The sequence below is a fragment of the Asparagus officinalis genome, chromosome 3 (assembly GCF_001876935.1).
Source record: "Asparagus officinalis chromosome 3, Aspof.V1, whole genome shotgun sequence".
Taxonomy (NCBI): Eukaryota; Viridiplantae; Streptophyta; class Magnoliopsida; order Asparagales; family Asparagaceae; genus Asparagus; species Asparagus officinalis.
Genome location: NC_033796.1, coordinates 65,160,648 through 65,172,907, shown reverse-complemented (window position 1 = coordinate 65,172,907; position 12,260 = coordinate 65,160,648). Strand labels below are relative to the sequence as shown.

At 37.8% G+C, this 12,260-nt stretch overlaps 1 protein-coding gene and 1 long non-coding RNA gene across 2 annotated transcripts in view; one reads left to right on the top strand and one right to left on the bottom strand.

Annotated features, from left to right (window-relative positions):
• LOC109832320 lies at positions 1,642 to 2,600 on the bottom strand. The gene is made up of 2 exons (XR_002244703.1): positions 2,393 to 2,600; positions 1,642 to 1,903 (listed from the first exon to the last, which is right to left on the bottom strand). It is a non-coding gene; the product is annotated as an uncharacterized LOC109832320 (long non-coding RNA).
• LOC109834278 (growth-regulating factor 6-like) overlaps positions 7,793 to 12,260 on the top strand; it is a 5,382-nt gene continuing 914 nt past the window's right edge. Inside the window, exons 1-4 of the mRNA XM_020402256.1 lie at positions 7,793 to 8,422; positions 8,818 to 9,042; positions 9,475 to 9,811; positions 12,097 to 12,260. The exon at positions 12,097 to 12,260 is cut by the window's right edge and continues 914 nt beyond it. Of these exons, the coding sequence (XP_020257845.1) occupies positions 8,041 to 8,422; positions 8,818 to 9,042; positions 9,475 to 9,811; positions 12,097 to 12,260 (1,108 nt within the window). The 5' untranslated portion in view covers positions 7,793 to 8,040. The remainder of the gene's footprint in view (positions 8,423 to 8,817; positions 9,043 to 9,474; positions 9,812 to 12,096) is intronic.

Genomic DNA, 12,260 nt, shown 5'->3' with positions numbered 1-12,260 from the left:
TGAATTTTAAACTTCTTACCATTAACCCCTATATGTACTTGGTAAATAACTAAACTTGTCCTTAAAAAAACTCCTCTATTGAGAAGGGGAGAGTACATTGCCCTTAAATTGATTAATGATTTTTTTCTCAAGAAAAATTTTGCTTCTTTCTAAGCGCAGATAAGAGTTTTGGTGAGAAAAGTTTTAAGTTTAAATGAGATTTGTGAGACACCTCAAAATTTGGAAGGGTTAAGAGGATAAGAAAAGCTTAGGGAGTTATCTCCAAGAACCCATAATATTTGGGGATTTTCTTGAATTAAAATAGTTCAGGGAGTTATTTGTAACATCCCAAAGTTAAGAGGAGTTTTTTAAAATTAGTTGCCTTCAAGCGTTCTTCGCATACATACCCTTTAAATCATGTGTATTTGAAAAGCCACCCTCCAAATTTTAGTATTTTCAAAACTACTCTCAATCATCAACTTAAGAAAAACACCCCTAAAATCTACAAATCATAAATTTGGCGCGTAAAAATTTACGATTTTTCTGGTTTTTTCCATCATAGTTACAAATTAGCCTATAAAAGATTATGACTGGTCGATTAGATGCATTTTTTTCCCCTCAAAATTGATGAATTAAAGAGTAGTTTTGCAAATACTAAGATTCGAGAGATGTTTTTTTAAATACCAATGATTTAAGGGGTACAGATGTAACTAACCCTTGTTTTCTTTTATCAGCCGGTGAAAAGGGTCCTCCTAAGTTTTGACAGGAGATTTTACTAGGGCTTAAGGGTCTGGTGTGGCATCACGTGCCAATGCAAACTTATTCCTTACATAAATGTGAGAAGACAAGTGGGCCAACAAGAATTATGGCCAACAACTACGCGAGCAAGGGGGAGAAGCTAACCACGAGAGGAAAGGGGTTCAAAGAAGCAAAAAACTAACCAAGTAAATGCTTGTTGTCACCTCTCAAGACTCGAGAGAAGAGATGCACCCAAAAGAGAAAAAAAGGCCCCAGCTTCCTCTGATGTCATGCGCCCGACCCCGAATGCAACATGAATTGCAAACCCTGGACATCTTAGATCCAATCTGACGACACTACCACATTTGAGGCCTATGGGGACGGTTGTGAACCGTCACCCTAGGCATGGAAACCGTCACACTAAGCCTATGGGGACGGTTCTACATCCGTCTCGTTTGCAGCCGTGCCCGTAGGTCTAATAGGACGGTTTATGCTCCTAGTGCAACGATTTGTAAACCGTCCCCAATAGTACCATAAGGGAACGGTTGTGCTAAGGGGTCGGTTCTTGGTTTAGAGCAAGTGGAACGGTTGTATATCAAGGGGAACGGTTTTTAGGTTCTAAGCAACGGGAACGGTTTGATAGCAAGGGGAACGGTTTTTAGGTTCTAAGCAATGGGAACAATTTGATAGCAAGAGGAACGGTTTCCATGGGGACAGTTTTTATACCAAGGGGAACGGTTTCGAGCTTGACCTAAGAGGACAGTTATATTGTCTATGGGAACGGTTTTGTTTGTGATCTATGCGGATGATTTTTATACCAAAGGGGACGGTTTTCATTTTATACTGATCAAAATAAATCACCCAGATATCACACATCAGTCCATCACATACAAAGAAACAATAGTCCAAGTTTTACACACAAACTAACCAAACTTTAGCCTTAATATAATGAACAATTCATTACAACGAAGAACAATATTATAGCAATAGGATTGAGATAATTCTTCACAAGTTTTACACACAAACTTACCAAATTAAGCACATATCACAAATCCTCCATGATTAAAACAAAGAGCTACTACTTAATCAAAAGGTCAAAATGTCTCTATTGGGACGATTAAGTTCTAAATCTTCACAACAGATAAATCCCCTAAAGAGCGACAAACATGGATCTTCAGATGTTTTCCTGCGTACATCAAGATAAAAAGATGAGTAAGCACAAGTAGAATGAAATGGACTGTATGTGTATAAAGTTATCAAGTCATTTACAACATAGAAATTATCAAGTCATTTACAGAAAATACTCTTTGTGAAGATAATGACAAGCCTTCTTTTTTCCTCTTTCTATTGAACAAAGGTTGCTCCCATTATCTAATCTCACACCTTACCTTTACCATGGAGCAAGGCTTTAGTTGGCACAAACTTAAGCTTTGAGAAGTGATAATTGGCATAAATGAAAGATCAGAATTTCAGAGGAAACAAGCAGAGATGTTATGGGCGTATCAAGTCAAGGAATAAACTTTATCCTACTCGCAATGGCTGCATATATGTTTCAGAAGTGAAAATTGGCAAAAATGAATATTCACACTTTCAGAGAGAATAGGCTAGGCAGAGATGTTAATTTGATCCGCTTCAAACAAAGGGTGTTTTGCAATTCATGAAGCCACTAGCATACCTTCCCATCAGAGCCCAAACTGAAGATACTAGTCTCATCCAGTCCAAATAGTACAGAGCTTACAGCAGAATCATGAGCTGACCATCCTGTGATTTGCAGGCCAGCAGACATGTCTATGGGTTATTAAGGAATCATAAGTAATCCTTCTTACTTCCCATGCAGTCATTTCAAAAGATGAAATATCATATGGTATGTACTATATTCGATAAATTGATACAAGAGTTTCTTTTCACACAAGAGTTTCTTTTCACATATATATATTTATCCTTTGTTAAAATATGAAAAATTACTTTTTTTCTATCAAGTTATTTTCTTGTAGAAGTGGAAACTCAAAATGAAGAGTAATAGAAAAATAATATTTGAGTAAGAAGGATTATTGAGAATTCCTTTACCAATATCTTTTTTCTTCACTTTCTAAATATAGGAAGATTAATTGGAGAAAAAAACAAAACCACAATGTGTAAGGTATCACAGTTTAGTCAAACAACTGGGTAATATGATAGAAGCCTGAAAAGGAAGAAGTGGCTTTTTTATTTTTTTATATGTATAATATATGTATATATAAATATATATACATATATTATACTCTCTTAGTATATATGTATAATATATGTATATATAAATATATATACATATATTATACTCTCTTAGTATATATGTATAATATATGTATATATAAATATATATACATATATTATACTCTCTTTGTATATAAGTATATATAAGTATACTCTCTCTTATATAAGTATATATATGTATAAGTATATATAAGTATGCTTTCTTTTATATAAGTATATATAAGAATACTCTCTCTTATCACTACCACAAAATAGATATATGGGGACGGTTATTTGGGGACGGTTCAAAACCGTCCCCTTTGCCTCCTAAGGGAACGGTTGTGTGACGGTTACAATCGTCACGAAAAAGTCTAAGGCAACAGTCCAAAATAAAGTGTTGGCCTTGAATTAGACTTAAAAAAAAATTAGTAGGCTAAAGGGACGGTTTTGTAAAGGACTCGCGCCCAAACTTTTTTAACAAAATTTATTTTCTCTCAGAACCGCCTGACCCGATAACTAAAAATTTTCTTCACCCGATAGTTAGGGTTTCTCATCTTCCTCTCCTCTCGTCGAATCCTCTCCTCTCGTCGACTCCCCCGTGCGCCGTCCGTCACTTATCTCCTCTCGTCGACTCCCCCATCCGCCGCTCTCTTTTTTCCTCTCGTCGACGCCTCCGTTCACCGCCGGCCACCTTCACTTCGTCAGTTCGCCACGCCTCCCCCGTTAGCCGTGCCTCTCGTCGCTATCCCCTCTCTATCATGTTGTGATTTGGGGTATATCTTTCTCCTTTTCAGTCATGGGTTTCAATTTTTTTCCTTTTTCTCTATTTAATGAAAATTTTATTTGATTTTACAAATTAGGGCTTTGTTGTTTTGGTTGATCATTGAAGGTGGTTAAAAATTCTACAGCCTTACTGGACAAGGTTATTCCGCAAAATTGAATTGGTATATGTTTTTAATTTTTGTTTAAGATAATTTATTTTTTCTATTTTTTCTGTTTATGCTCTTCACTGTAGCCTTCGGTTGATTTACATACTAGAGTTTATCACTAACAGAACAAACATATGGTGACATACTGCATGGTAGCAATAAAAATTTGTCACGGGGTTGTTCAAGAGTGTTTCTGTAATTCAGTAAGTGATTTAAGACTCTTCCGAAGACAAACTAAGATTAATCTGAACCTCTGAGACATTGTAAGGTAATGGGGGGAAAATTATAATGTCTCAGAGGTCCGACAGTGTTCGCATACTTTGAGAAGTGGAGGAAAAGATACGGTACTCATCTCCATTCCTTACTTTCTTTTATTGTATTATAATTTTTCCCCCATTACCTTACAATGTCTCAGAGGTTCAGATTAATCTTAGTTTGTCTTCGGAAGAGTCTTAAATCACTTACTGAATTACAGAAACACTCTTGAACAACCCCGTGACAAATTTTTATTGCTACCATGCAGTATGTCACCATATGTTTGTTCTGTTAGTGATAAACTCTAGTATGTAAATCAACCGAAGGCTACAGTGAAGAGCATAAACAGAAAAAATAGAAAAAATAAATTATCTTAAACAAAAATTAAAAACATATACCAATTCAATTTTGCGGAATAACCTTGTCCAGTAAGGCTGTAGAATTTTTAACCACCTTCAATGATCAACCAAAACAACAAAGCCCTAATTTGTAAAATCAAATAAAATTTTCATTAAATAGAGAAAAAGGAAAAAAAATTGAAACCCATGACTGAAAAGGAGAGAGATATACCCCAAATCACAAGATGATAGAGAGGGGATAGCGACGAGAGGCGCAGCTAACGGCGGAGGCGCGGCGAACTGACGAAGTGAAGGTGGCCGGCGGCGAACGGAGGCGTCGACGAGAGAAAAAAGAGAGCGGCGAACGGGGGAGTCGTCGAGAGGAGATGAGTGGCGGACGGCGCACGGGGTAGTCGACGCGAGGAGAGGATTTGACGAGAGGAGAGGAAGATGAGAAACCCTAACTATCGGGTGAAGAAAATTTTTAGTTATCGGGTCAGGCGGTTCTGAGAGAAAATAAATTTTGTTAAAAAAGTTTGGGCGCGAGTCCTTTACAAAACCGTACCTTTAGCCTACTAATTTTTTTTTAAGTCTAATTCAAGGCCAACACTTTATTTTGGACTGTTGCCTTAGACTTTTTCGTGACGATTGTAACCGTCACACAACCGTTCCCTTAGGAGGCAAAGGGGACGGTTTTGAACCGTCCCCAAATAACCGTCCCCATATATCTATTTTGTGGTAGTGCGAGTCTACTCAAAGGACAAAAGAGGGATTCTCGAGGGGTAACATTGCCCCTCAAAAAAATTGCAACGAGTTAATAGTGCTCTCCTATTGTGTGCAATCAATAGCATGTATGTTTCGGTTAAGCTATGAAAAATTCCCATAGACGTAGACTTGTAGGTTGTAGCTCTCTCGGTTGGATAGCAGTCAGATATTTGCATGGAGATGGAGATAGCATTTTTCAATTATGCAGCGCAGTTCCTTCTTTTAACAAATTTCTTTATAAGTTTAACATTTCTCATTTACAAATCATAACATTCTTTTTCACATTGCCCGTTCCAATAAACCATAATCTTTAGCAGGGCCGGCCCCGAGGTTTGGGTTGCCCTAGCCCAATCCAATTTTGATTGCCTTTTATATTAAAAATTTGGTACGAACAATTATCCACGTTTTGAAAGTTTTTTGTTAAAACAATTGTGTGCCTCTGGGAAATGAATTATGGGAAGACATTATCCCGGCACAAGTTAAAAAAAGGCATTTGTCAGTTAGAAAACCTTGCTGCTCTTGTAGTATGAGCTCTTTTAACAGTAGAGCAAAAACTTTTTGTCAGTTAGAAAACCTTGCTGCTCTTGTAGTATGAGCTCTTTTAACAGTAGAGCAAAAACTTTAAAACTTTCTCCGAAGCGACAAAGGGTCTACTTGTAGTATGAGCTCTTTTAACAGTAGAGCAAAAACTTTAAAACTTTCTCCGAAGCGACAAAGGGTCTACCATAAAGAGAAAAAAAATGTACATTTGGTAAAGCATCACTACTCCAAACAGAAGATATAGCTAAAGTGGTAACATTGACACATTTCACAAAGGCTAAATGACACTTAAATACCAGAAATTATCCCCGTTTTAGAACTTAGATACTATGAGTTCTTTTTTGTGGCAAATAAACACCGCAAGTTGTTCAAACTTGGCAGTTACTATCCTCAGGATCATGTAAACGTCAAAAATTTTAACTGAATGTTCCCTTGTGATTAAATTTGTAACTTTCTAACCATTAATATTTGTTAAACTTATCATTAAACACATCCCAACTCTACTTTAAAGTAGAATTTAATTAAGTTTTAAAAAAAGAATTTTGTATAGATTCAAAAACAAATTTAAGTGTCTTTCCTTCCAAATAAATCTCTTCCAATTTTCTCAATCAAAGAACCAATCCTTATTCTTCTCCTTTTACTCAGAGCGGTCAAGCTCCCTTTTATTACCGAGCAGTCAGAAATCGAGCATGAAACTAACCTCATGGAGCCACTTCTCATTCTCGGCATCCGCAAGCACAAATAGAACCCAATCCTCATTCTCGGCCTCCAAATCAAGAACGAGGTCAAGCAGGGAGCTACAAAGCTTGCACTTGGGCGAGTAGAACTCGATCATCGTCGCATCCTTCCTGCTCGCCAGCGCCTGGTGCTCGGCCTAGCCTTGCTTCTCCGGCGAGATCTGAACCCTAGGCGCCGGCAGTCGAGGAGCGCGCTCTTGTTGAGGGTTTGGGTGGCGATGGAGGCTAGGGTTTGGAAGGATCTGAAGAGCCATGGCGGTTCCAGAGGGTCGCAAGGGGTGGATGAAGCGGCGACACTGCCTCCGACTCCGGCGAGGTCCCATGGGAGTATGTATGCCACCCGCTAGTTGCCCCCCTTGGATCCTCTCCACTACAAAAAAGTAGTGGAGAGACCACTACTTTTAATCTCAAGCGTTGATTATTTAGTAGGCGGTTATGATACAATCTAAATCTAACACTTACCATACCCCCGTGTATTGCACTCATTCCTAATTTACACTAAAAGAAAAAATCATAACCATCAACTAGATAATCAATGGCTGTGATTATGTAGTGGTCCCTCCACTATTTTTTTTGTAGTGGAGAGGATCCGAATCCCCGACCCTGAGTTGCCCCAGCCCCGGGGCTTGGTGCGCTTACCCCAGGGCTGGCCCTGATCTTTAGACGGCTGAGATTCACTCATTTCCTGACGAAGAGATGAGAACATCCCTCATCTACTTTAGGATGTTCCGAGCAAATTTGTACTCTTCTACATACATTAAACTTATGAGACTTATTTGACGAAGGATATTGCGGGTACTCAAGTTGAGATATTATTGGTCAACAAATTAATGTCATGTATGACCTAGCTATTAAAAATCTTGATGTTCACACATTATTAGTTCTCTCTCTCTCTCTCTCTCTATGAAAATTAGTTGTCTACTATAGTTCAGATCTTAAATTGGATCACAAGAAAATTATTTGAAAAGACATATAATGAGAGGCAAATAGTGCAGTTGCTCAACCTTTATTTTCACTCTGTAGATAATATTTTTGAAATTCAAAACCAGAACTATATTTAGAATTACACATTTCTCTGATTCGTTAATAAAACAGAGACTAGAGTGCGCTAGAGGTCTCAAACTCAGAAACAAATCGTACCTTTTTTTTATTTTTATTACTTTTCAGAACTTTTCCTTACAAAACTAAAAGGGTTCAAATATTATATCCAAACCAATTTTTTTGTTAGCATTCAAAGACAGGGTACCTACTGGAAATATATGCGCTCTCTCTCTCTCTCTCATGCACACAAAAAAATATTATTATTTACTCCCAACTCCCAACAAATTTACCTCCTAAAAAAGAAAACCACCCTGTTCTTCTGAGCATAAATCCAACCCAAAAAACCTCCATCCTCTTCTCTCTGCTCTCTCACCCGCTTATAGAATGCTCCTCTTCCTCTTCTCTTCTTCTCCTTCCTCTTTCCACCCCTCAATCTCATGAGCCCACCTCCTCATTCTTCACTCTTCTTCTAGCTTGCTTGTGATCATGGAACTTGGTGGGGTTCTGGGCTTTGATGGGCTTGTCGGTTCCTCCTCCTCCTCCTCTGTCTTCTCTTCTTCTCCCCTTGAACGACAACCCATGAACCAAAAAGGCCTCTTCTTGAAGCATGGGAGGTCTGATGCTCCTCAGGAACAACAACAGGATGATGAGTGGTCCAGGAGCCTGAAGCTATCCAAGGCTGAGGCAAAGGAGACTCCTCTCCTCCTCAGATCCTCTGATGGTGAGCAAATGCTCAGCTTCTCTTCGTCAAAACCCAATGCTATGCTGATCAGCAGTGATGCGTCCCTGCCCTTTTACCAACAGACCCATTACTATCCTTCCTACTCCTCTTCCCCTTCTTCAGCTGCTTACTTCTATAGGAATGCAGGTAACACTAACACTTGCCTTTTTTGTGGTTGTCTATTTGGTTCTAATATTGATTGGGTGATGTGGGTCTTTTCAATGGCCTAGTTTGATCCTTGAAGTGTTTAGTCTTGTCAAGAAAATAAATATATTTATTAAAAGAAAAATAAATACACGAAAGCTGGGTTCTTTGCTTCTCCTTTTGGGGGTGATGGGCATCTATTTCGTTGCTACCTACATATCAAATGGAGATAAATAGTTAAATACATTGGATACTTATGTGAAGGGGCTCTTTTGGGTTCCACTTTATCATTTTCTTCTACTTTTTCCTGTGATTTTTATGATATGGGTTAAGTTGTTAGCTTGTGTTCCCCTTTTCTTTATCTTTATTCTTCCCCCTGTGGTTTTTCCCCTTTTCAGGAATGGTTGCAGGAAGTGCAAATGTAAGCATGCATGGGGCGATGGCTGGGTTCAGAGGGCCCTTCACTCCTTCTCAATGGCTGGAGCTTGAGCACCAAGCTTTGATCTACAAGTATATTGATGCAAAAGCTCCTATACCCTCAAATCTCCTGATCCCCTTTAGGAGGAGCCTCAATCCATCTGGCCTCTCTAACTACTTACCTGGATCTTTCAGATCCAGTGCATGTAAAGCCTCTCTCCTTTCATCAATCAAGAAATCTTCTATGCAAGTTCCTTTTTCATTTCCTCAGTTTGTTTGTTTGATGGCTAAAATATGGCATTTTTCTTTGAGGTTTTGGATGGTTAATACATCTTTGCTTGAGAGGTAAAAATGGATGCACGTTTACCCTTTCAATCAAATGGTTTACAGTGCAGATTAATTAGTTCATGTTGATTTCATTTTTCTAAGTCATCAAGATTTCAACTCCACAATATGCTTTCTATGGATATAAATTGGAATTCAATGCGGACATTTCATTCTCTATATGTTTAGTCATTGATGTAGAATCTTATTTTATTAGATGTTCCTCTTTCTTTCATTTATATGTATTTGTCCCAAGCCTAATATGGTAGGTTTCGTCTCACTTATTGTTAAAATTTCGCTTGCGATTATTGTAGATGGATGGGGATCTTTTCATCTGGGTTTTCCTGGAAGTGCTGATCCAGAGCCTGGAAGATGCCGAAGAACTGATGGGAAGAAGTGGCGGTGCTCAAGGGATGCAGTCGCCGACCAGAAGTACTGTGAACGACATATCAACCGTGGCCGCCATCGTTCAAGAAAGCTTGTGGAAGGCCGCTCTGGCCATGCCTCGAAACCTGTGCCTGCTATCACCACGTCGCAATCAGCTGCAGCCGGTTGTGTTGGGACGACTAATGGGCTCAGCTTCGCAAAGCAGCAACAGAATAAGAGCTTGCAGTCAAATGCTGTGGATCCTTCACCTTCACAGTTCAACAGGTATACGATCTTTTTTTTATTTATTTAGGGTTACAAGCACATAGACCCCCTTAATATCGCTGTGTTTCACTTACTACCATAGTTTCATTGTTGCAGATAGACCCCCTGGTTACAATTTTTTCCACTCATTTACCTTTGGTGAAAGTTTGCAGCTACTGCCCTGGTGAAATTAGAGAGTCTATCAGAGGGTAAAAAAGAAAAAAAATCTTAACCTAGCGAGTCTATCTGCAAAAATGAAGCTATAGGGGTAGAAAATTCCAAACAATGATACTATAAGGGGTACATCTGCAAATAACCCTTTGATTTATAGTTACAGTGATATTTACACGGTTGCTCTAGTTTCCTTTTATATTTGTTGAAATTTTAAGTGGCTTACTGCTAGAACTCTTTAAGAAGTCTGCTGCATTTTGAAACTATTAATTTCATTTTAGTAAACTGTTGCAGAAGTATAAAACATAAAAAAGAATTTATCTTTTAAAGAAAGAGCGTAACTTAGTCCTTGTTTGTGGTTATAGCAAAGCTTGGACTCAAGTTCAAAGAATGATGACTGAAGCATAATCCATTTCATGCATTTTGATTAACGTTTCCAACGAATAATGGTCTGAGTCCTTGTATTATCGTGTAGTTGCTTCTTTTGTCGCTTTTAATGAATTATGATCTGATCATTATACTTTGCATAGTTAAGGATTCTATTGGTAAAAATCTGGTTGTTTTACCATCATAGGTTGTCGTTTCTATAGAGTAAGGATCTTGGTTTGCTGTACCACCCAATGCTTCTGATTGTTGCTTTTCATAAATAATGATCTTGTCTCTTTACCCTCATGCCTATGATTGTCGCTTCTTACAGCTATGATATTGTCGATTCTAAAAGTGCCGAGTCTGTTTCTTCTAGAAACTAATGGTCGATACTAATGGTTTAAAATTTAACTATGCTAATTTAATTTGTAAGTGAATTTACCGGTATTTTTGATCATAAATCTCTATATTTACCATCAAGAAGATGACAAGCTGATGGTGTTAAGCAGCAGAATGGATCTAGAACTCTTCTATAACGTGTAACAACCCATGCTAGCAAACTTTGTAGTAGTGTTAAGAGCAAGTTGCTTTTGTTTCTCCTTTTTGGAATTTGTTCGATGTTCTTATTACTCTTGTAGCCAGATTTTTTCGATGAAACCATCACATTATTTTAAACCCTTTCCTATTTTATCATTTTCAGTGACACAGTTGATGAATTTCTGAAATTGTTTTTAAACATGTTGATTAGAAAAAATAACAGAAAATAAAGAAATTAGACATGTGGTACAAATATTCAAAAGAGCTATTCTCATATAAGCAAAGTATACAAAGTACATATTTGATAACCAGAAGAGATTCTGTTGCTATTACAAACTGACGTAACATTACAGAAGTACTTATGCTATGTGCAAAACCATTACTTTTGTTATTCCTTCAAGTTGACACATGAATCCCATCTCCTGTGACCAGTTAATACAGTCATTGGGGCATCTCCTTGTTTGAATGTGTATATATGATATTCCTTTTACTGCTTGATCATGTTCTTTCTGGTTCATTTGATTTACGCGAACACATTTATGATTTACTTTATTTGTTGGCAAATACATAAGGGTTTTCTGGATAATTAGTGTATGTTGTGAAAGTATCTTGTGCACACATGTGCTTACCTGTGATTCATGGATGTGTCTGTGAGAGTTCATGCGGATCTGTGTGCATTGACATATTCTTGCCAATCAAATGATGTGGTTTCCAGGAAATGGCACTTGTTGTAGCGTATCTTATTGATGTCAAAACCCTGATATTCGTGACTTTGCATCATGAGTTGAAATATAGTTTGTAGAGATACTATTCGAGCTTCATCTTTTTAAACCTTTAATACCTTTCATTCTCGATAATCATGGGATTGAGTCGCTTGACATTGTTTCTAGAGCATATATACCAACATTCTTGTTACTTAGCAATGAATATCTATTATGAAAGAAATGGTCAATGAAACTTGGAACTAGCATTCTGTAAATATTCAATTAATTGACACTTTTAATGTTCATATTTCTTACCTCAGGCGATGAAGTTCTCTCTTTGTCATTGACTTTTGCTGAACTAAATTAGTGCAAAAGCTCAAGTCCTTTGGTATCCTGTTGAACTTTAAGAATTATACGACTCTAATTAATTCCTGTAAAGGAGCTAGACCCAAGTTTCATGTATTAATGACATTGAATATAAGTTATATGATGCATAGTTTTAACGAATAGAGCTGTTTTCTTCTGCAGGATTCTGACGAGCAAAGAGAACATAAATGATCACATCCATGACTCTCAAGACCTCTCTGCACTGACTCGTGCAAGTCCTAAGCCTGCCAACAGCCTGTTCCCTGTGTCAAAGCTCCACGATCCCTTTGAAGGAACCTTATCTGAGACTGATTTTGGACTAGTTC